The following is a 25,359-nucleotide window of genomic DNA, read 5'->3' as shown; positions in this document are numbered from 1 at the left end:
TACACCCTTTGGATACTGTTGTTCTATTCCGCTATTCAATAAACACCCATTTAGGGAAAAATAAATTGCGGCCTAGTCTGCATATTTTACTGTGAGATACACCCGTTGGATACTGTTGTTCTATTCCACTTTTTAATAAAAACCCATTTAGGAAAAAAATATTAAATTGCGGCCTAGTCTGTATCTGTACGTGTGAGATACACCCTTTTAGATACTGTTGTTCTTTTCTGCTATTCAATAAACACCCATTTAGGGGAAAATTAATAATTTTGCAGCGTTTGCTGATTATGTTACTGTGAGATACACCCTTTAAATTTGTTTGGCGCATCTCCTTCCACCACCGAGGATTGCAGGGTGCTTCAGTTTGACTCCTGTTGCTAACTCCTCCTACTCCGCTTCCTCATCCTCATCCACTACCGCCTCTGCATCTAGAGCAGTGATCATTTCCAAGGCTTTCACGGCAGTCATTCACAAGTGTCTCCGAGGGTGGGTTCCTGCACCCACAAACACCAGGTACACAATTGTCCAGCAAGGGCACAGGTCTGGAGGATGACTAGGAAGAGAATGAAGAGGAGGAGATGGAGGAGGAGGAACCATGTTCACAGCAGGGTGGCACCCAGATAACTGATAACAACAGATATTTCACTTGATCCTAGCCAAAAGGTCGAGAAGCGATGCTGGTGGCATTCCCACCTGACAGCGGGGGCACAGTGAAAGCACAAGGCAAAGGCAGAGGAGGAGGAGGGGGTCGCCAACACAGCCAGGGCACCGCCAGCACCTCAGAAGGCAGAGTTAGCATGTATGAAATGTGGAAAAGCTTTGTCGGCACGCCACAACAACCAGGACCACCAGCTGTTTTTTTTTTTTTTTTAAGCCCGTGGTGTGTGAACATAAAAAAGTGCACACCAAAAACGTGAAACACAAAAAGTGCACAGGGTGTACACATGGTCCCTGACCATGATCCCCCGGGGCGCAAGGCTCCTGACAGGGACTGGGGTACTTACACTGGCTAACCTGGCCGAAACCAGGCAGCCCCTTTCTTTAGGAGGTCTGCTGAAACAGACCACCCCAAATACTAGGTGGACTCTCCCGAAGAGAGACCCCCCATGAGAGAGGGCGAACCAAGCCAGAAGGCCATATCCACCCCCTCCCAAGACTTTCAGGGACAGGCCCAAGGACCTACACCCTACTAATCAGGCTGTGCAAAATAAAGTGTACCGCCACAATAAAAAACACAGCATGTGAGACACACAACACATAAAAGTGGGGAAAGGGATAGTGAAGAAGAAGTGCAAGGTTAGTGCCACATTGCAATACTATGGCAGGCCCTTCGGCCAGGAATAAAAAATTCCTCTGGTCCTGACTCCTGACCAAAAGGCCCAGCCCTAGAGACAGGTGTGAAAAACGTGTGTAGGAAGTGCAGTGTCCTTGGTGCCATACTCATAGTGTTTCCATTCACCATGAATTATGGCACCCCTGGACTGCCACTCCAGGGGCACATACACCACGGGCTTTTCAGAATCCCGGTCCCTGGCAAGACCAGTGCAGCCCCGTCCCTACCAGAAGGCCTCAGAACTTACACAGCTTTGGGAGAGCCCAGCACACAACAAGGGACACATACCTTTTCCAAGGCCAGACTCAACCCAGAAGGGGGAAAAAGCCCCCCCCCCGCCGCCATCACCGTTTCTTACCATATGCCATATACAGTTCCTTACCGTTCCTTATGTACTATACACGTACTGAATGACGGGTCTGCCCCCTTCAACTTCTGGGTCTCCAAATTGGGCACATGACCTGAGCTTGCCCTTTTACGCCTTGGAGGTTCTGGCCTGCCCTGCAGCCAGTGTATTACCTGAACGTGTATTTAGCGCGGCTGGGGGTGTTATCACAGACAAGCGCAGCCGCCTGTTCAGAGCCAATGTGGACAAGCTCACGTTCATTAAAATGAACCAGGCATGGATCCCACAGGACTTGTCTGTACCTTGTGCAGAATAGACATGTATACCGGCCTTACCCAGCCATTGTTGTATTTTTGATCTTTCTCACTCTTTTGGGGTGTACCCTAATTTAAAAAGACATTTAAAATTAAAAACAAAAACCAGTGTTGGCTACCTCGTCCTCCTCCACCGCCACCTCCACCTACACCGCCACATCCACCGCCACTTCAACCTCCTACTCCATATGGGCCTCGTCCTCCTAGATCAAGATGATTATTTTTTATTTGTATGTTTTTTATGTTATTTTAAGTTATTTCCCTATCCACATTTGTTTGCAGAGCACTTGCAATGCTCTTAAGAAGAGTTTGCTGCCATTTGCAGCCCTCTAGCCCTTTCCATGTTTTTTTTTTGAGCCATTTTAGTGCTCAAAAGTTCGGGTCACCATTGACTTCAATGGGGTTCGGGATCGGGGTAAAGTTTGGGTTAAGTTAGGGTCACGAACCCGGACTTTTTTTTCAAGTCCCACCGAACCCGGACATCCAGGTGTTCGGGTTATCTCTACTCACTACTTTACATTGTAGCAAAGTGTCATTTCTTCAGTGTTGTCACATCAAGAGATATAATAAAATATTTATAAAAATGTGAGGGGTGTACTCACTTTTGAGAGATACTGTATATATATATATATATATATATATATATATATATATATATATATATATACAGTATCTCACAAAAGTGAGTACACCCCTCACATTTTTGTAAATATTTTATTATCTCTTTTCATGTGACAACACTGAAGAAATGACACTTTGCTACAATGTAAAGTAGTGAGTGTGCAGCTTGTATAACAGTGTAAATTTGCTGTCCCCTCAAAATAACTCGACACAGCCATTAATGTCTAAACCACTGGCAACAAAAGTGAGTACACCCCTAAGTTAAAATGTCCAAATTGGGCCCAAAGTGTCAATATTTTTCATAGCCACCATTATGTTCAGCATTGCCTTAACCCTCTTGGGCTATTTCCCAAAGACAACCTCTGGATATGACACTGAGCACGTGCACTCAACTTCTTTGGTCGACCATGGCGAGGCCTGTTCTTAGTGGAACCTGTTCTGTTAAACCGCTGTATGGTCTTGGCCACTATGTTGCAGCTCAGTTTCAGGGTCTTGGAAATCTTCTTATAGCCTAGGGCCCTAGGCCATATTTATGTAGAGCAACAATTCTTTTTTTCAGATCCTCAGAGAGTTCTTTGCCATGAGGTGCCATGTTGAACTTCCAGTGATGAGTATGAGAGAGTGAGAGTGAATACACCAAATTTAACACACCTGCTCCTTATTCACTCCTGAAACCTTGTAACACTAACGAGTCACATGACACCGGGGAGGGAAAATGGCTAAATGGGCCCAATTTGGACATTTTCACTTAGGAGTGTAGTCACTTTTGTTGCCAGCGGTTTAGACATTATTGGCTGTGTGTTGAGTTTTTTTCAGGGGACAGCAAATTTACACTGTTATACAAGCTGTACACTCACTACTTTACATTGTAGCAAAGTATAATTTCTTTAGTGTTGTCACATGAAAAGATATAATAAAATCTATACAAAAATGTGAGGGGTGTACTCACTTTTGTGAGATACTGTGTATATATATATATATATACATATATATATATATCGTATTTTCCGGTGTATAAGACGACTGGGCGTATAAGACGACCCCCCTAATTTTCAAGTTAAAACATAGGTTTTGGGCTATACTCGCTGTATAAGACTACCCCCCTTCCGAAGCAAGGCAACACCATTGAAAAACATCAGATTTCTCATAGATCTCCAAGGTACCCCAAGTACTGTAATACATGTAATCTCTCATAATATCTCCAAGGTAACCTAAGTATAAGTATTACCAGTAGATGTAATCTCAAGACGCTGGCTGTGTGGGAATCCTGTACCGGTATACCGGATGTACTGTAGCTTCGGCTACATACAGTATACCGTGCTGAGCCAATCACAGTGAGCGATGTAGTCTATTATTGAATGCAAAGCCTGCTCGGATTGGCAGAGTCAGCGCAGGTGGGCTGATGTTACTCCCCCAATCCGAGCAGGCTTTGCATTCAATAATAGAATACATAGTTCTCCGTGATTGGCTCAGAGCGGTACACTGTATGTAGCCGAAGCTACGGTACATCCGGTATACCAGTACAGGATTCCCACACAGCCAGCGTCTTGAGAGATTACATCTACCGGTAATACTTATACTTAGGTTACCTTGGAGATATTATACTTATACTGTCTTATACGCCAGAAAATACAGTATATATATATATATATAGAAAAATATGCTTTCGAAAAAGGACCTAGTTTTCACTTGATCCAGACTGACCTCCTCCAATGTATGCTATATGATGTAATATCTGTGGGTGCCCTCTGTATGGAGTTCTCTTACCCAACGTCTTTTGTACTGTCTACAATTTTGCATCTGTATTTATTGTATGAAAAAGTATTAGCTTTGTTGGTAATATTTCCTCTGTACCACAACTTCTCAATACTTTTGTATTACAAAGTCCTGTGCAAAATATTTTGTATTAAGAAACCTATAAAAATTATTATTTACAAAAAAATGGTTTTGCTATTCATGCAAACATTAAATAGATATGCTTATATAATGGATGAGGTGGGCAGCAACACTACTGCTTTGCATAGAAACTCTTATCTTATGTCTACACATATAAAAACAGAACTATTTCTGCTGAACAAGCATTTACATGCATTCATTCACAAAGAGTAGTTCCTATTTCAGTGTCCATATTATGCATTTTTATTCGTGTTTTACTACTTTTTTTTTTACAGTAAAGGTGTTTCCTTTACGCAAGGAAAATTCAACCAAAAAAAGCCCAACTCTGGGAAAATACAAATCCTCCCTTGCTCTGCTGCTGTTTCTTCGCATACTTGCATCCAGTGCAGGGCTATGGGCATTACATTAGGCTTTATGAGGTCAGAGGGCATTCGACTGCCAAATAGATGGATGGTCTAGTAGCACGAAGAAGCTTGCAGGCGCAGGGTAAACTGTTTTTCTCAGTCCTCTACTCATAAATGAACAGTTAACCATTGCAGCACGGGGAAGGGGTGGGGGCAGTCCCACTTCAAAGGAGGATTTTTACTTTTCCTGGAGTTTTTACACTTGAAAAACATGATTACCACAAACACAGTTTAGAAATGCCTATGCATATGTTTGTTTTAGAATCATAAAAGTCACTTATGGTGTTTCTATTTGCAGAATAAGATTACTTTTCGTACTTTAGAAGTTTTGACTTACCTTTACATATTGAAGTATGAATGTGAAAAATCCATATCCATATTGCAATTTGGAACTTCATTGTGTCCTATATCAAGGTGCACACCCCAGGGATATCCAAAAAAGAATCTCCTTAGTGCCTTTCTCAAGCTAAGGCTTTATAAGCGTAAAAACTGGCCTTTATCCAGATGCAATTGTCCAAGGGTGGAGTTTACCTCTAGTGCTGTAGGCAAAGCTTTAGAGGATGCAAACTGTGTCCAGGGCAAGCTCATTTTATGATTATAGGGTTCTAAGAAATGTAACATTTGTTTTCGATTGCCAAATCAAGTCATAAGTTAAAGACAACCTTTCAAAAAATTGACTGCTCTTTTGTAAGTACTTTTACAAGTAACCTTTTGTAAATACGTTTTTATGGATGATTCACCATTTAACTTCCTGGTTTGTCACCTAAGAAAGAAAAATGTAGTCATTCTCTGCCCCAGGCTTTTGGGTCACAATTCACAAATCCCAGAAGGCTGCAGACTAGTAGGTGCCAAACTGCCAAACGATCTCCAAAAACTATTGCAACTATGGCCCTGGTGAATCTGGATCATCAGAAGGCCAGCTGCAAGAACTAGGAAGAGAAAAAAAAAAACATTTAAGAAAAATATATACCTGTATATATTATATATACTGTATATATATATATATATATATATATGCACTGAACAAAATTATAAATGCAACACTTTTGATTTGTCCCCATTTTTCATGCGCTAAACGCAAAGATTTAAGACTTTTTCTACGTACACAAAAGGCCTATTTCTCTTAAATATTGTTTACAATATAATCCATCCACCTCACAGGTGTGGCATATCAAGATGCTAATTAGACAGCATGATTATTGTACAGGTGTGCCTTAGGCTGGCCACAATAAAGGCCACTAAAATGTGCAGTTTTACTGTATTGGGGGGGGGGGGGGGGGCAGTATCTGGTGTCAGTATTATGGTCAGTATCTGGTGTGAGCACAATTTGCCTCAGGCAGTGCAACAAATCTCCTTCGCAAAAAGTTGATTAGGTTGTTAATTGTGGCCTGTGGAGTGTTGGTCCACTCCTCTTCAATGGCTGTGTGAAGTTGCTCGCTATTGCCAGGACCTGGAACACACTGTGTATACCCTCATCCAGAGCATCCCAAATATGCTCAATGGGTGACATGTCCGGTGAGTATGCTGGCCATGGAACTGGGATGTTTTCAGTTTCCAGGAATTGTGTACAGATCCTTGCAACATGGGGCCATGCATTATCATGCTGCAACATGAGGTTATGTTCGGGGATGAATGGCACAACAATGGGCCTCAGGATATCATCACAGTATCGAAATAAAATGCACCTGTGTTCGTTGACGACGACGTCATACACGCTGTCTGCCATCTGCCCTGTACAGTGAAAACCGGGATTCATCCATGAAGAGAACACCTCTCCAAAGTGCCAGATGCCATCGAATGTCAGCATTTGCTCAAGTCAGTTACGACGACAAACTGCAGTCAGGTCGAGACCCCGATGAGGACAACAAGCATGCAGATGAGCTTCCCTGAGATGGTTTCTGGCAGTTTGTGCAGAAATTCTTTGGTTATGCAAACCGATTGTTGCAGCAGCTGTTTGGGTGGCTGGTCTCAGATGATCTTGGAGGTGAAGATGCTGGATGTGGAGGTCCTGGCCTGGTGTGGTTACTCGTGGTCTGCGGTAGTGAGGCCAGTTGGATGTACTGCCAAATTCTCTGAAACACCTTTGCAGATGGCTTATGGTAGAGAAATGAACATTAAATTCACAGGCAACAGTTCTGATAGACATTCCTGCAGTCAGCATGCCAATTGCACGCTTCCTCAAAACTTGCGACATCTGTGGCATTGTGCTGTGTGATAAAAGTGCACATTTTAGAGTGGCCTTTTATTGTGGCCAGCCTAAAGTGGGGCACACACTAGTAGAAAATCTGCCGAAAATTCCCATCCGAGGTAAAATCGTACGATTTTCGGCTAGGGTGTACACAATTTTCAGCAGCCAATGCCGACATTTTCAACGAAAGAAAAGGGAGGGACAAACACCAAAAATGTTATCGTCCATCCCCAGACGACCAATTTCCGTTTAATGTGTATGCAGTACGCGAAAAATCGGATACGAAAGACCGCACATGATCTGAAGTTGCTGACGACCCAGAAGTCTAAGAACAAATGTCGCAAAAAAAAAAATCGGACCAGAAATTTCGTAAACATTATGCACTGTCAACTAAAAACAGTTATGACCGCTGAGCATGAGAGAGAAAAATTGGAGGATATTTCGTCCGATTTTCGTCAAGTGTGTACGAGCCTTTAGGCACACCTGTGCAATAATCATGCTTTCTAATCAGCATCTTGATATGCCACACCTGTGAGGTGGACGGATTATCTCGGCAAAGGAGAAGTGCTCACGAACACAGATTTAGACAGATTTGTCTTTAATAACAGCTCATGAAAAATGGGGGCAAAAACAAAAGAGTTGCATTTATAATATACTGTGTATATATATATATACAGTGGGTACGGAAAGTATTCAGACCCCCTTAAATTTTTCACTCTTTGTTATATTGCAGCCATTTGCTAAAATCATTTAAGTTCATTCTTCTTCCTCATGAATGTACACATAGCACCCCATACTGGCAGAAAAACACAGAATTGTTGACATTGTTGCAGATTTATTAAAAAAGAAAAACTGAAATATCACATGGTCCTAAGTATTCAGACCCTTTGCTGTGACACTCATATATTCAACTCAGGTGCTTTCCATTTCTTCTGATCATCCTTGAGATGGTTCTACACCTTCATTTGAGTCCAGCTGTGTTTGATTATACTGATTGGACTTGATTAGGAAAGCCACACACCTGTCTATATAAGACCTTCCAGATCACAATGCATGTCAGAGCAAATGAGAATCATGAGGTCAAAGGAACTGCCTGAAGAGCTCAGAGACAGAATTGTGGCAAGGCACAGATCTGGCCAAGGTTACAAAAAGATTTCTGCTGCACTTAAGGTTCCTAAGAGCACAGTGGCCTCCATAATCCTCAAATGGAAGACGTTTGGGACGACCAGAACTCTTCCTAGAGCTGGCCGTCCGGCCAAACTGAGCTATCAGGGGGAGAAGAGCCTTGGTGAGAGAGGTAAAGAAGAACCCAAAGATCACTGTGGCTGAGCTCCAGAGATGCAGTCAGGAGATGGGAGAAAGTTGTAGAAAGTCAACCATCACTGCAGCCCTCCACCAGTCGGGGCTTTATGGCAGAGTGGCCCGACGGAAGCCTCTCCTCAGTGTAAGACACATGAAAGCCCGCATGGAGTTTGCTAAAAAACACCTGAAGGACTCCAAGATGGTGAGAAATAAGATTCTCTGGTCTGATGAGACCAAAATAGAACTTTTTGGCCTTAATTATAAGCGGTATGTGTGGAGAAAACCAGGCACTGCTCATCACCTGTCCAATACAGTCCCAACAGTGAAGCATGGTGGTGGCAGCATCATGCTGTGGGGGTGTTTTTCAGCTACAGGGACAGGACGACTGGTTGCAATCGAGGGAAGGATGAATGCGGCCAAGTACAGGGATATCCTGGACAAAAACCTTCTCCAGAGTGCTCTGGACCTCAGACTGGGCCGAAGGTTTACCTTCCAACAAGACAATGACCCTAAGCACACAGCTAAAATAACGAAGGAGTGGCTTCACAACAACTCCGTGACTGTTCTTGAATGGCCCAGCCAGAGCCCTGACTTAAACCCAATTGAGCATCTCTGGAGAGACCTAAAAATTACTGTCCACCAACGTTTACCATCCAACCTGACAGAACTGGAGAGGATCTGCAAGGAGGAATGGCAGAGGATCCCCAAATCCAGGTGTGAAAGACTTGTTGCATCTTTCCCAAAAAGACTCCTGGCTGTATTAGATCAAAAGGAGGCTTCTACTAAATACTGAGCAAAGGGTCTGAATACTTAGGACCATGTGATATTTCAGTTTTTCTTTTTTAATAAATCTGCAACAATGTCAACAATTCTGTGTTTTTCTGTCAGTATGGGGTGCTATGTGTACATTCATGAGGAAGAAGAATGAACCTAAATGATTTTAGCAAATGGCTGCAATATAACAAAGAGTGAAAAATTTAAGGGGGTCTGAATACTTTCCGTACCCACTGTATATTACAGGGCTCAAAATTTAAAGTCCTGAGCTACTAGCCAGGCCTTAAGGGTTACTCGCCACCAGTTGCCCCACCCAACTCCTACCCTGCCCCGCCCCTAATTCCGCCCCTAAACACGCCCTCATAAAATTACACTGTTAAATGTTTTTGCATTAATGCAGAAGTTACAAAAATAAATATTAATAACAAAGTTTTCAGTGCCCATCAGTGCAGCCTAATCAGTGCCCATCAAGGGTCTGGAACCCCCAAATCACCCTCCTAGTACCCCCCCCCCCCAAATTTCACCTCCTAGAACAAATCCTACCTGTCAAATCCTCCCCCATCAAAATTTTCCCCCTAGCGCAAAAAACCCTCATTATTCCTACTGGCACAACCCCCCCCAAATACCCCTTTTTAACAGCCCCAAGACTTCCTGTTCTGGCACAAATCCATCCCCCCACCCCATTCCAATAATCTCTATAAGGACGATCCCCAAATCCCCACTCCTGGCACGAATCACTCCTCCTAGCACCCTCCCCCCCAATTCCCCTGCTAGAAGAAATCTTATATTGTCGCCTCTCAAATTCCCCATCCCAGCACAACCCCTCCCCCCCATATCGATCCCACTTAGAAGTAATCATCTTCTTCCCACCCCTCCTAGTACAAATACTTTGTGGGGGATTGTCCCGGGGGGGGGGGGGTTGGAATAAGAGAATTTGTAGCATGAGGGGTGGGGAGAAGATGATTACTTCTAGGTGGGATCAATATGGGAGGGGGGTTGTGCTAAGAGGGGGGGGGACTGTGCTGAGATGGGGGGGTTGTGCTAGGAGGGGGGGGGGGAACTGTGCTGAGATGGGGGGATTGTGCTGAGATGGGGGGGTTGTGCTAGGAGGGGGGGGCTGTGCTGAGATGGGGGGGTTGTGCTAGGAGGGGGGATTGTGCTGAGATGGGGGGTTGTGCAATAGGGGGAGGGACTGTGCTGAGATGGGGGGGGGTTGTGCTAGGAGGGGGGGATTGTGCTGAGATGGGGGAATTGTGCTAGGAGGGGGAGGGACTGTGCTGAGATGGGGGGGGTTGTGCTAGGAGGGGAGGATTGTGCTGAGATGGGGGGGTTGTGCTAGGAGGGGGGATTGTGCTGAGATGGGGGGGTTGTGCTAGGAGGGGGGATTGTGCTGAGATGGGGGGGTTGTGCTAGGAGGGGGGGGATTGTGCTGAGATGGGGGGTTGTGCTAGGAGGGAGGGGGGGATTGTGCTGAGATGGGAATTTGGGAGGTGACAGGATAAGATTTGTACCCCAGTGTAGTTCTCCCTTTCCTCCAGCATGCAGACCTCAGATACAGCGCGGCACATCGCTCTGTGATCCTCCTCTTCATATGTCAGATTGGAGGAGGAGCGGAGGAGAAGCCTATTCCTATTGCTTTGCACGGACAGCTGGCGGAAGAGATGCGGCTGCAGAAGCAGAAGGGGAAGAAGATTGCGGCTCAGGAATGACACTGGATGTCAGATGGGACTATACAGAGTTTGTTACCCGCCCCCTTTCCACATTGCTTACTTTGACTCGGAGGAGAGGGGATAACAAACTCTGTATAGTCCGGATCTGACATTCAGTGTCCTTCCTGAGCTGCAATCTTCTTCCCCTTCTGCAGCCGCATCTCTCCCGCCAGCTGTCCGTGCAAAGCTTTAGGAATTGTCTTCTCCTCCGCTCCTCCTCCACTCTGACTCTTTAAGGGGAGAAGAAGTACCAATCTGATGTCTGCTATACTGACAGCAGTGTGCAGCCCTGCGAGAAGACAGAGAGAGCACATCCCGCTCTCTCCTGTCACAGAAACACTCCTGGCAGCGCCCCCTCCACCTCCCATGACACAGACGCCCAGGGCAGCCATCCATCCATCCCACCCTCCCTTGTACCGGCTCTGGGTGAGATGATCGGCTTACCCCCTCCATCAGTCCTGCTGGCTGGATAATGTCGGAGCGGCGGATCATCCCGCTCAGCTTTAATTGTAATTGCCGGGCGCTCGCCGGCATACACAGTCCCGCCTCCTAGCCCGGCTTCTTTGATAGACGTCACACGTCCTGGTTGGCCAGGTGTTCTGTCTATCAAAGAAGCCGGGCTAAGAGACGGGACTGTGTATGCCGGCGAGCGCCCGCCAATTACAATTAAAGCTGTTACAGCGCGATGATCCGCCGCTGACATTATCCAATCCTTCGGCCAGCTTTCCTCTCCTCTCTTCCCCTGACAGTAGCTCGCCCTACATAATTTTCCACTCGCAAAATGCGAGTAGGCGAGTGGAAAATTTGAGGGCTGTATATATATATATATATATATATATACAAAATATAATTTCAAGGTGGGGCAATTCCTTTTTACAGGATTACATCTGTTGTGGCACTCCCCTGTTTCCACCAGACATTCATCAAAAAATTGGGGATGCAATCTCAATAGTTGTAAGTTTCCTTCTTTACTTCATATCTTCATGCAAGCAAGCATGCATTTACAAGCAAGTGACTGCATAGTTTCGGACATACACGTCCTTCCTCAAGCTGCATGTATAGCACTAATGTTTTGAGCTACCTTTATCTTCCCTCTCACAAAGCGTATAGGCGTGAACACAGGTGTATTCCCTCACCAGTACTTCAGTGAATACGTGAATTACCCTATTCTTATCTTGTCTACTTCCAAATCAACACAGTATCTAGAACAGGGTTTCTCGACCAGGGTTCCGCAGAACACAGTAGCTAGAGATTCATATATCCATATACAACTATCTCACTTACTCCCTATTCTAAATATATCAGAAATAATATAACTACCTCAAATACTGTTAAGTTTACACCAAAAAGCAATTCTAATATGGAATTTGTAACACATGTAAAGATACAAATTTAAGTTAATTTTGAATAATAATAATTTTTTTTTCAGGATGTGTTGCAATGGGTTCCAATGTTGATCCGTCATTCGCTTGCACTTTTATGCATACGTTTGACAAGATATATATATATATGTATATATATATACAATGATGGCATTTTTAAAAAACATTACTTCAGATGGTGGCGCTATATTAATGATGTGTTTGCGATATGGCGGGGCGTTTTTGGAACCCTCCTAATATTTAACAAGATACTTAATTTATTTAGCACCAACATAAAATTCACTATGTGTTTTGGTGGTAAATTGGTGTAATTTTTGGACACTATGATTTATATTGATAATGGGAAAGTAGAATCTGACATACTGTTTATATTAAACCTACAGATAGGAATCAATTATTATTTCTCCATCCTCCGCATGTGTTTAGGTCGATTGTATGGAGTCATTTGATTAGAGTAGAAAGAATTGTTAGCAATGAGAATAAAAAGCTACAAAGAATAGAGGAAATGTGTCACAGATTCAAAAATCGCAGATATCCGATAAATATGGTGAGGCAGGATTGGGAAGACTGAAACATACAGTGAGAACCCCTAAAAGAAATAAAAGATCTAATATAAAATGTCTTCTTTTCTCCATGCAATACCATAGCTATAGCGAGAAAATATTTTAAATCATTAAAACACAATGGAGTCTCCTGCAACATGCAGACCCTGAGATAGATTACTTTCAACAAATACTATTAAAAACATATAGAAGAAATAGAACAATAGGAGATATGCTTGAGCATTCTGAACACAAAAAAACAAAAAATACAGAAAAAAGGACTTTCCTAGGAAATAAGAGAAACGGATCGTATCCAGGTCTCAGCTGTGTGTAATGCAGATTAATGAGAAAAGGGGATAGCTTTGTACATTCTAGTAGTGGAAAGAAAAATGAAATCCATGGTTTCTACACATGCCAGACATCGTACGTGATTACACACTGATCTGTTTGTGTGGATTAATATATGTTGGTGAGACAACCCAAAAACTCAGCAGTCGATACAAGTCTAAACTCCTTGCTTTGGCCCCTCTGTGTCAGCTATTACATGCAAGGGCCCAATCCTGTCTGCCTTTTATACATGGTAATCTCCGCTTCCTGTCTTGTAAGATGTATTTTCCTGTGTCCCCCTGCAATCTTTACATAGTATCCCAGTGGCAGGGCACAGCACTGCCACAATATCTGCTGTAAAGTCAGAATGCATTCAAACATATATATATATATTAACTGTTTTTTTTTTTTTTTATCAATTTACAAAATGTAAAGTGAACGAACAGAAGAAAAATCTAAATCAAATCAATATCAATGTTACTACCCTATGGCTTCAAACCAGCATCAGTTCTTCTAGGTATACTTGCACACACACACTATTTTTGAAGAAACTGGGCAGGTATAGTTGTTCCAAACATCTTAAAGAACTAACCACAGACCTTCTGTGGATGCAGACTGCCTCAAATCCTTCTGTCTCTTCATGTAATTCCAGACAGAGTTGATGATGTTGAGATCAGGGCTCAGTGGGGGCAAAACCATGACTTCCAGGACTCCTTGTTATTCTTTATGCTTAAGATAGTGCTTAATGATATTGGCTGTATGTTTGGGGTTGTTGTCTTGCTGCAGAATAAATCTGGGGCCAATAACATGCCTCCCTGATGGTATGGCATTATGGATCTGACCCTATCTTTCCAGTGTCTAATAGATCTAAATTACATTGAGACCAAAATTGTTCTTATTAATGTTCAAGTTACTGATGTAGGCCAGTATACATTTCCAAAACATTTCTATGGGTCTTTTCTATTTTTATTATTTTAGGTTAATACCTGACTTGGCTTGTTTTCATATTTCAACACGTTTACACTTTTTCCTAATTGTATTCTACTATCTTGGCATGTGATATCATACCTATAGGGTAGTGATGTAGGTGCCAAATCCTTAATTAATCTGTATACATTTTAAAGAAAATGTTAATTTATGTTGTTTTATGGAATATTCTTCTAACTCCTCTCTTGCATGAAATGTTAACTCCATTTTAGTGGAGAAAAAAATAGTACATAAAAAATAGCTCTGTAATTTTCTGTAAATGCAATGCAATATGACTACCTGGAGGTGTTCTGTACACAGATAGTGGACAGAACATCCCCAGGCATCCCCTGCAATAAAAAATACATTTTTGGTGAGATACTCCCAGTAGGAAATCACATTTAAAGAGATGCAGACCCTGCAGTTTTCCTTATCAGAGCCCTGCTGATGCAGAAGCTGATTGATAGTTATGAAACCACTCCCATTATATCCACTTTTCACATGGACAATGGCAAACACACAGGAATTTCTTCAGAATAACAAAAGGTAGGCATGTGCAAAAAAAAAAAAACGTCTGTTAAAATCCTTGCAATTTACATAGATAACCCACAGGGGAATGTTTTTTTTCAACAAAAAATGGAGTTACTCTTTAAGGTGTTCCTTGTTTCTCTTTTTTGATGAATCCATTACAAACCTCTCATGTTCCTCTTTTACTTCTCTATTTAACTTATCAATTGATAAAAAGATGTTGGATTAGTAGCCTTTTCTACTTCAATATGCAGATTTAATAATTAAGGCCTGATTTCCACTAGTGCGGGTCTGCGGGCCAACTATCTATAGTGTCGTTCACATATCCAATTACTTGCATGGCCCATGAAGGACCATGTTTGGCGGCAAGTGGGTGCGCAGGGCTTGCCTGCATCCCCATGCTGGCAGTCGCACAGATGTCTATTGGGACATGCAGCTGCACAGACACAGCTACTGTGTCCCAATATGACATCAGTGTGGCTGCAATTGCGTGCCCCCAAACTCACCCTGGGTGTGTTCAGGTTGTGCGCCGGCAAACGCAAGGATGTCATATTGGTACACAGTGGCTGTATCGGTGCAACCACATGGCCCAGTAGAAATATATGAAACTGGCAGCAGGGGATGCATGCAACACCTGTACATCTCTGTGCAGGCAAAACATGGTCCTGCATGAGGTCTGCAAGTTATTGGCCATGTGAATGAGGTCCTAAAGGGAATATCTCCTTGCTTTGCACAGATGTTCTCTGTACTTCCTTCTGTATTTCTGTGATAAGAACGAAGAGGGAATCTTCTTGAATGGACGAAAACAGGAAAAAAATAACTGACATGTGTCATATAAACATTCACTACTGGCACATTATTTGGGAATACAATATCTAGGTAGTATGCACTGAATATTGAAACACGTATTACATTCTGAATTGTTTCTTTTTCTTTTTTTTACAAAACAGACAAAGTAAATGGGACACATAATCAACAGATTTTGTTTGACAATCTTTATTGATGGTTAGAGAAATACTGATTATTAAAAGGCAATCTTACGTCTATACAAATGTGGGTTTCACTAGATAAATACCCACATGAATCTGTCACATATCAAAACAGGAAAGGTTCTAAGAATTTTTCTAATAAATGGTGATCCCTTTGCAAATCCACCCTCAAGATGTAATAAAAAATTTCCTTTGAAACTGTCCCTCGATTGGGATAATTTCTTAAACAGGTTCTTGCAAGATTTAGAATTATATAAGTAGGATATTTGTTATGTATTATACATATCTTCAGAGATCTGAAATAGAATAATTACAATGATATTTTTTTTTTCAGTTTACTCTTTGGATGCTCTTAAAGATACATTTACTGAGCTAGCTGTTGCAAGGCCCCCTTCACACGGGCGGTATGATCATGTCCACTTGTCAGTTTCTCAGACAGACCTGATCAAAAACTCTATGTAAATGAGCAGGCGGATGTGTGTCCATTTAAATCCGACAATTCAATCTGCCCATCTACAGGTGCAGCTCATAAAATTAAAATATCATTAAGTTAATTTATTTCAGTAATTCAAATCAAAAAGTGAGACTCATATATTTTATATAGATGCGTCACACACACAGAGTGATATATTTCAAACATTTCTTTCTTTTAATTTTGATAATTATGGCTTACAGCTAGTGCAAACCCAAAATTCAAGATCTCAGAAAATTAGAATATTACATAAGACCAATAAAAAAAAAAAAAAAAAAAAGGATTTTTAATACAGTAATGTTGGCTTACTGAAAAGTATGAGATATAAGATGAGAGACACCAGACCCAACAATGCAGATGAGCTGAAAGCCACTATCAAAAAAACCTGGGCTTCCATAACACCTCAGCAATGCCACAGTCTAATCGCCTCCATGCCATGTGGCATTGATGCAGTAATTCATGCAAAAGGAGCCCCAATCAAGTATTGAGTGCATACTATACTGTACATGGACATACTTTTTAGTAAGCCATCATTTCTGTATTAAAAGTCCTTTTTTTTGGTCTTATGTAATATTCAAATTTTCTGGGATACTGAATTTTGGACTTTAGCTAGCTGTAAGCCATAATCATCAAAATTGAAAAGAAAGAAACGCTTGACATATATCACTCTGTTTGTAATGCATCTATATAAAATATATGAGTTTCACTTTTTGAATTGAATTACTGAAATACATTAATTAGTTGATGATATTCTAATTGTATGAGATGTAAATGTAGTTAAAAAAAAAAAAAAAAAAATGGAAACGTCTGCATCCTTTTCCATTTTATTGAACCTAAGTAGTTTGATGTAAATGAATGCAGGTTCATTTTTCATTTGGTGATCCATAGATTTAACATGGACATGGGAAGCTTCAGTTTGTAAAAAGAAAAAAAACTGATTGGGCACAGATGTCACAAAAGTGATATCTATCCCATTTTGAGCCAATTCAGCAGGGGATCTTTTGACGGATCCCCTGTTCATCAAGCCAGACAGTGCTCGTGTGAAAGGGGTATAAAGGGCTAAGGTTTATTCTAATCTGATATACCAGTTGTCATTTTTATAATGCGGCTGGTAGGTATAAGAGGAGTCTGAGGCACACAGTCATTATAGGCAATGTCCTGTACACACTGAACACAGGTAACAACACCTCTTTAACTGAACCGAAGGAAAATGAAGTGGCTGACTCAAGCAACCTAGCAGTCACATGCTCTTTACCATTTTTTAAAGGGAACTTGTACGGACAGTATTAAGAGAGCTGCATAACTAATTTTGTTTTAAAGCTACAGGTGCCAAAAGAGTCAACCTGACCAAGCCTTTATGACCTAGTGAGTCATTGGCTGGGAACCAATATAAAAGACAGAATTTAACACTTAAAATTTCACTGTCGGCAATTTCTAGGTCATTGGCTCACTAGGTAGTAAAACCAGGACCAGGATAACAGCCCTAGAGGCTGCTCATATATATAAGATGTATTAAAGATGATTTTTGGTAATTTTCAGAGTAAAAATAAAGTAGCTCTAATGATGCGTGCCCCATCTCTTTCTGCTGCAGTGTTTCTTACATACCTTACTTTTATTCTGGCAGCAATTTACGGTCTGTGCCAAACATCTGGTGCTGGGACTTGTAGTTCCAGCTGCTTTACACTGATCACTGTGGGTCACTTTCTCAGCACCTCTTCCATTAATAAAAACCCTAGCATTCTTCTGTGATTGTAGGAGGGGAAATTGTAATGTTCACCAAACCTCCTCCAATCACCGAGCTCCGTGCACCCATTGAAAAGAATATACTTTTTTAAACCAGGTATTGGTACTTTTTTAGGAATTGAAGGAGTACCTAGCAAACAATTCACAGTAAGAGGTATTGAGTGTACTGCAGCCAGAACTACACTATATTACCAAAAGTACTGGGATGCCTGCCTTTACACGCACATGAACTTTAATGGCATCCAAGTCTTAGTCCGTAGGGTTCAATATTGAATTGACTCATCCTATGCAGCTATAACAGCTTCAACTCTTCTGGAAAGGCTGTCCACGAGGTTTAGGAGTGTGTCTATGGGAATGTTTGACCATTCTTCCAGAATCGCATTTGTGCGGTCAGGCATTGATGTTGGAGAGGAGGCATGGCTCGCAGTCTGCGCTCTAATTCATCCCAAAGGTTTTCTATCAGGTTGAGGTCAGTACTATGTGCAGGCCAGTCAAGTTCCTCCACCCCAAACTTGCTCGTCCATATCTTTATGGACCTTGCTTTATGCACTGGTCCAAATCATTTGGTGGAGGTGGGATTATGGTGTGGGGTTGTTTTTCAGGGGTTGGGCTTGGCCCCTTAGTTCCAGTGAAGGGAACTCTTAAGGCATCAGCATACCAAATAATTTTGGACAATTTCATGCTCCCAACTTTGTGGTAACAGTTTGGGGTTGGCCCTTCTTGTTCCAACATGACTGCACACCAGTGCACAAAGCAAGATCCATAAAAACATAGATGAGCGAGTTTGGAATGGAGGAACTTGACTGCCCTGTACAGAGTCCTGACCTCAACCTGATAGAACACCTTTGGGATGAATTAGAGTGCAGATTGCAAGCCAGGCCTTCTCTCCAGGTCAGTGCCTGACCTGACAAATGCACTTCTGGAAGAATGGTCAAACATTCCCATAGACACACTCCTAAACTTTGTGGACAGCTTTCCCAGAAGAGTTGAAGCTGTTATAGCTGATAAGGGTGGGCCAACTCAATATTGAACCCTATGGACTCACACAGGGATGCCATAAAAGTTAATGTGCGTGTAAAAGCAGGTGTCCCAATACTTTACAGTGTACAAGTCTCAGTGACGGATGTTTGACTCTGACAGGAGACTGCTGTCCGAATAAAAGTAAAATATACCTTTTCGAAAGTAATTCAGCTTTAAATTAGCACATTCTATTGGATATGTCTTCTTTGAACAAAGGAAGCTGCAATTTTTATCCACATCCTAAATTTCGGAGATTATGTCAAAGGCTTTCTCAAAACACAGCATGAATCTGTTCCTTCCTCCCTGCTGTCACATTCCCAGAGTTGTACACCACTGTCACTGGAAGTGTGCAGGCTGTCTCCCACACGCAGCCATCCTGCTGTGTCATTTAGTCACTCTGAAAACATCAGAGATGGAAGAAAATTAAAAAATCTTTTATTCCAAAAATACATACCCAATATGTATTTCAAACACAATAATAGTAAGGGCCAGTTCACACAAACATGCAGTTCGGGAGAGGCGTATTCAGAGTGCATTTCCCACACCATGCCCAAAACGGACATTATTACCAATACCCCAAATACAGATCGCAAACACAATGCATTTGAAGGCACCAGATTGCATGGTATTTGGTATGGTGTATTTTTCAAAAGTAGTGCATGCACTACTTTGTGTCTGGTCCAGTGCAAAAGAATGAATAGGTTACCATATCTCACTGCAGGGGAATGCACAGGAATCGCACAGGAACATGGTTTGTGTTCTTGTATGATTCGTGTTGAACTCGTCCTGAGTGTTTATTTCATACATTTTATTTATATGCTTGCTCTACAAAGTGTTATGTGTTAACAAGGTCACTTTGAGTTTGAATATCATATATTTATGATTTTTTATGCCCCAATATAGTCAAGTGTTATGCTTTTTCATCTTTTTGCAGCACATTTCAATTTTTTTTTATTTTTTAAAGCGATAAAGAGAAATCAGTTACCTGTAGAGCTATTCTTATCTTTGTAACATGGAAATGTTACTATTCCATTAATTCCACACTTAACAATTTTACACTCATCAGAACCTTCCTCCAGGCGGATAACTTCGCCAGTTTTCATCTCTAGCCCTTGATATTTACAGCGGCACTCTGAATGGTAATGAAAGGGTATAACATTAAAGCAGTTAAACAAGAATGGTTAATATCTTCTATATTTTAAATTGCTAACTATAATTTTATATGTAGTTACATAGTTGGTAAGGTTTAAAAAAGACACCAGTCCATCCAGTTCAACCCGTAGTATGTAAGTGTGCATGTGTTTATAACAATAGTAAATTGTATATTCCTGTATGTTGTGATCATTAATATGCCCATCTTATAGTTTTTTTTTTTATCAAAGCTTCCAGCTGATACCACTGCTTGTAGAAAATAATTCCACATCCTTATCGCTCTCACAGTAAAAAACCCTCGATACAGGTTAAGATTAAACCACTTCTCTTCCAATTTCAGTGAATGGCTGCATGTCTTTTTAAAATCTCTTTCACTTTTTATTTTCACAGTTTTTTTCTCTATGCTAGGGTCAATAGTATGGTATTGGTACATCACTATAATATCTTCTCTCAAGTGTCTCCTCTCCAGAGAGAATAAGATCAATTCTTATAGTCTTTCCCCAGATGAGATCCTCTAGTCCCTTTATTAGTTTTGTTGCCCTTCTCTGAACTCTTTCCAGTTCCAGCACATCTTTCTTGAGGACTGGTGCCCAGAACTGGACGGCAGAGTTTTGCAGAGTGGGAGAATTATCCTTTTATCTCTGGAGTGAATCCCCTTTTTAACCACTTCTTGACCGGAAGGTTATACCCCCTTAATGACCAGGCCATTTTTTGCGATACAGCACTGCGTTAATTTAACTGACAATTGCACGGTTGTGCGATGCTGTACCTAAATAAAATTGATGTCCTTTTTTTCCCATAAATAGAGCTTTCTTTTGGTGGTATTTGATTACCTCTGCAATTTTTATTTTTTGCACTATAAACAAAAATTCTGAAAAACAAAAACAATATTTTTTACTTACTGCTATAAAGCGCAGCCAATAAAAAAAAAAAATATAAAAAATCTAATTTTTTCATTAATTTAGGCCAATATGTATTCTGCCACATATTTCTGGTAGAAAAAAAAAATTCCAAAAAGTGTATAATAATTGGCTTGCACGTCTTCAACTAGGGGATAGATTTATGTCATTTTTTTTTTTTTTACTAGTAATGGCGGCGATCAGTGATTTTTAGCGGGACTGTGACATTGTGGCAGACAGATCAGACACCTAACTGACACTTTTGAGGGGACCAGTGACATTATTACAGTGTTCAGTGCTAAAATTATGCACTGTTATTGTACTAATGACACTGGCAGGGAAGGGTTTAACACCAGGGGGCGATCAAAGGGTTAAGTGTGTCCCTAGGGGGTGCTTTCTAACTGTGTGGGAGTTGTACTTACTAGATAAACACAGAGATCTGTGTTCCTAAATAGCAGGAACACAGGATCCCTGTGTTTATCTCTGACAGAACTACAGTTTGCCTTGTTTACATAAGCAGACCACCGTTCTGTCTCTATGGGGAGTGATTGCTGGTGGCCTGCAGACATCGTGTCCGCCGGACCAGCTGATTGGCCCCCCCACAGGTACGTCATTTTGCATAATAAAGCATACCTGCTGCAGTAAAAGTGCGGCGGCTGTTTGGCAAGTGGTTAATGCATGCCAATATTCTGTTGGCTTTGCTTGCAGCAGCTTACTATTCATGCCATTACTACTAGGACCCCCTGGGGTCCTTTTCCATCCAGGATTCCACCAGAGGTTCTCCCCTTAGTGAGTAACTTGCATTCTAATGTTTAGCACCCAAATGCATTACTTGCATTTTTCAACATTAAACCTCATTTGCCATATAGATGCCCACACCTTTATTTTTTTTAGGTCTTCTTGTAAGGTTTCCACATCCCGTGCAGAAGTTATTGCCCTGCTTAAGCTTTGTATCATCAGCAAATACTGATTCAGCTATTTATCCCATCCTCTATATCATTTATGAATAAATTAAACAGAATTGGTCCGATGACAGATCTTTGGGGGACCCCATCTACCACACCAGACCATTCTGAGTACTCGCTATTTATCACCACCCTTTGCACCCACCTCACTAGCGAGATTTCAATCGAGGTACATACCCTATGGTCCAGGCCAACAGATCTCAGTTTGTAAAGTAAATGTTTGTGGGGAACTGTATCAAATGCTTATTCAAAATCCAGATACACCACACCCACAGGCCTTCCTTTATCTAGATGGCAGCTCACTTCCTTGTAGAATGTTAATAGATTGGTCTGGCAAGAACATTCCGTCATGAATCAATGCCGATTACTATCAATCATACTGTTTACCAATCACCTGCTGTTAACTTGAAAAGTTAACCCCGGCAACTCACGCTGTCTATACAGGTCTTCGGCTTTGTTCTTAGTGCCTCCTGCTCCACTCTCCTGAGTCTCCTTCTCTGCATGCAGCATGCCCAAAAAGGTAGGAAGGGGGAGAACTGTGAGGAGCTGTGTAATGTAAAGAAGTCCATAGGTAGGAGGGGGGGGGTGTAAAGTAAAGGGGTCCATGGGGGGGGCTGTGTAATGTAAATGTAAAGAGGTCCAGAGATGTGGGGTGGGGAGCTGTGTAATGTAAAGGGGTCCATGGGGGGCTGTGCAATGTAAAGGGGTCCAGTGGAGTGGGAAGGGGAGCTGTGTAATGTAAAGGGATCCGGGGGGGGGGCTGTGTAATGTAAAGGGGTCCATGGGAGAGGCTGCGTAATAAAAAAATAAGCTTTGCAGCACATTGGGGCAGCAGCGTTTAAACTGGCTTTCACTCATGTGTATACAAAATGACATTTTGATAACCATTGACTTCAAGCCAATTATAAAAGAATTCTCTGCAAAGAAGTATTGCAAATTTAATAAATAAATAGTGCTTTCATACTGTGCCATTTCAGTCCGCAATTTCTTGTATTTCAACTTCTTGTTTTTCAAGCTTGTGTTATATTGTCCAAACGTTGTGTTAATGATTTTGTTGGAGGTACCAATAAATATAGCCTTATCGATAATTTGCATTTTTATTATCGTGGGTGATTGTGTAGGCAGGGCCCCAGAGCACTGCATTGCCCAGGGGCCTATAATGCTCTTAGGATGGCACTGCTAGTTATGGCTCTGGTAGGAGTATTTTGTTTTATCTTTGTTTATCACCTGAGGCTTCTCACTTCACTGGGTATATGTAAGGGTTTACATCCACTTTAAGCTTTTCAATTATGTAATTAATATAGTATGAATTTACTTTAAATGTAACAGAAAGCAGATGTTGTATAGCATGGCAATTTGTACATTTAAGCAGAAGGACATACCGTTCGGGTCATAATGACACTGAATTCCCTTTTCTGTGCAAATGCTGAAAGACAAAAGGACATGCACAATCTTAGGAACACCAGCATAATAATAAGGTAAATATAATGGGCTTTTCTAAACAGTTTATTTCTTTATTCTCCTTAGTAACTGAACACACAAAGTTAAAATTGGTCTGAAAATATAATAGCTAATGCCATCTACAAACATCAGAAGGATGTGAACATTTTGAATTTTTTAGAACCAGCAAACAATGTCTTAGCCATCTGACAGCTATATGAACATTGTCTTCAATACATGTGTGCAGTCACTTCTAGTATCCCTTTTACACAGTAAGCTGTCTGCTAAAAAATTCACTCCCTACCTAAGAATGGTCTCACCATGCCTGTGGCATGCCAACAAAGACACTGCCATTCTTAATTTTTTCTCTGGAATCTTAAATCTAACTGATTTGCATACTTGGCTTGTACATCATCATTGACACAGGTATGTAAACATTATGGTAAAGTGAAAGAATTTCACTGTATTAATTTGCAGTGTGAGCTTTCCTAGCCACAATATATCCACACTACATTCACAATGACCTGGTATCTTGCGTTGGGACTTGGTCCTTTTGCCCCTTGCATTTTGCTGTTCTGATTTATTAGCAACATGTTTAAAAAAATAATTTTAGACCTGAAGATTAGCCAAAACCCCAATAATTATATATTTTCTGAAAGTAGACCCACTGGAGAATAAAATAGTGGTAGATCCATTTTTTTATGTGACACAATATTTTTGCAACTGTATATCAAGATACATTTTTCAATAACTAATACACTAAAGTTAATTTTATGTGTATAGAGGGGGGAGGTTTGGGACTTTGAATGAGACGCACGGTTGGAGCTGCCTTGCGCTTCCATCCCGGTTCAATGAGCAAAAAGAAGAAGGTTGGGACTTTAAATGAGAGATGTGGTGAGGCTTTCAGGAAAAAAAGTCACATTTATTGATGGATACATACAGGTAAAAAAACATACAGAAAAAATATATATGCAAAAACAGAGTAATACAAAAAAGACTAGTAAATAATCTCAGATCCAATATTCATAAAACCAGCATAGCAAATTTCCAGGAGTAAAAAAGTAGTTGTAATTGCAACATAAATGGATACAATTGATCAATATTAATGAAATAACTTGATATAGTCACAACATCAGTGAAATTGACACGTATCATGGCTCGAATCTGCCACTTCATCAGGAGTAGATGTCTGATCTATAAAAAATGTATACATAAGGAAATGGCAAATGATGGTAAATGAAGAAAAAAAGGAGGCAATAGCCTCATAGCTCTAACACTTACATTGCAGTAAAGTAAATGCTGGCACTGGCAATGAGGCATGGCCCCGGGTGTCTCCCACGGGAGTTGAGGGCACGCAGTACAGGCAAAACATGGCCTGACACGTAACACACATAGAGAGTGTGGGCTGAATTGGATAAAATAAAAGTGGCATGTGTAGCAGCAACCAGGAAGAGGAAAAATATGTAAAATATATATAGTAGATATTTGTATAAGGAGTATATCTTGGTTAATATAATTACGAAGTCATGGTGCTGCTACCATAGTGAGAATATGCCTAATGGCAGAAATTAGATGTGACACAAATTAAGCTGTGGGAGATGAATTGGAAAATGTGAAAGGCTGGTAGCCCAAGGAAAAATGAATAGAGCCACGTGATGGAATATGTAGCCTCAATAGGGTGAAAAAATCAAGAGAAAGAGTATCTTGCGTAGGGGCTCGGTCCTTTTGCCCCTTGCATTTTGCTGCTCTGATTTATAGCAACATGTTTAAAAATATCATTTTAGGCTTGAAGATTAGCCAAAACCCCAATCATTATATATTTTCTGAAAGTAGACCCACTGGAGAATAAATAAGGGGTCACTATATGGACCTCTTATGTATTTATACATGTTGATCATATCCCCCTAATCTCCTCTTTTTAAGAGAGAATAAATTCAGTTCCTCTAATCTTTCCTCATAGCTGAGCTCCTCCATGCCTCTTATCAGTTTGGTTTCCCTTCTCCGAAATTTCTCCAGTTACCCGATATCCTTTTTGTGAACTGGTGCC

At 41.2% G+C, this 25,359-nt stretch overlaps 1 protein-coding gene across 1 annotated transcript in view; it reads right to left on the bottom strand.

The window, feature by feature from the left end:
- The window catches only part of LOC309565955 (mucin-5AC-like), a gene marked incomplete at both ends in the record, with an annotated part of 316,230 nt that extends 293,848 nt beyond the window's left edge, over window positions 1–22,382 (bottom strand). The window contains 2 exons of the mRNA XM_082270984.1: window positions 19,842–19,988; window positions 22,304–22,382. Of these exons, the coding sequence (XP_082127110.1) occupies window positions 19,842–19,988; window positions 22,304–22,382 (226 nt within the window). The remainder of the gene's footprint in view (window positions 1–19,841; window positions 19,989–22,303) is intronic.
- Window positions 22,383–25,359: the final 2,977 nt, after the last annotated feature.

This window comes from Pelophylax lessonae (assembly GCF_965119305.1).
Source record: "Pelophylax lessonae genome assembly, chromosome: 10".
NCBI lineage: Eukaryota > Metazoa > Chordata > Amphibia > Anura > Ranidae > Pelophylax > Pelophylax lessonae.
Note: the sequence above shows the minus strand (reverse complement) of the source record. Positions and strands in the feature narration are given on the sequence as shown.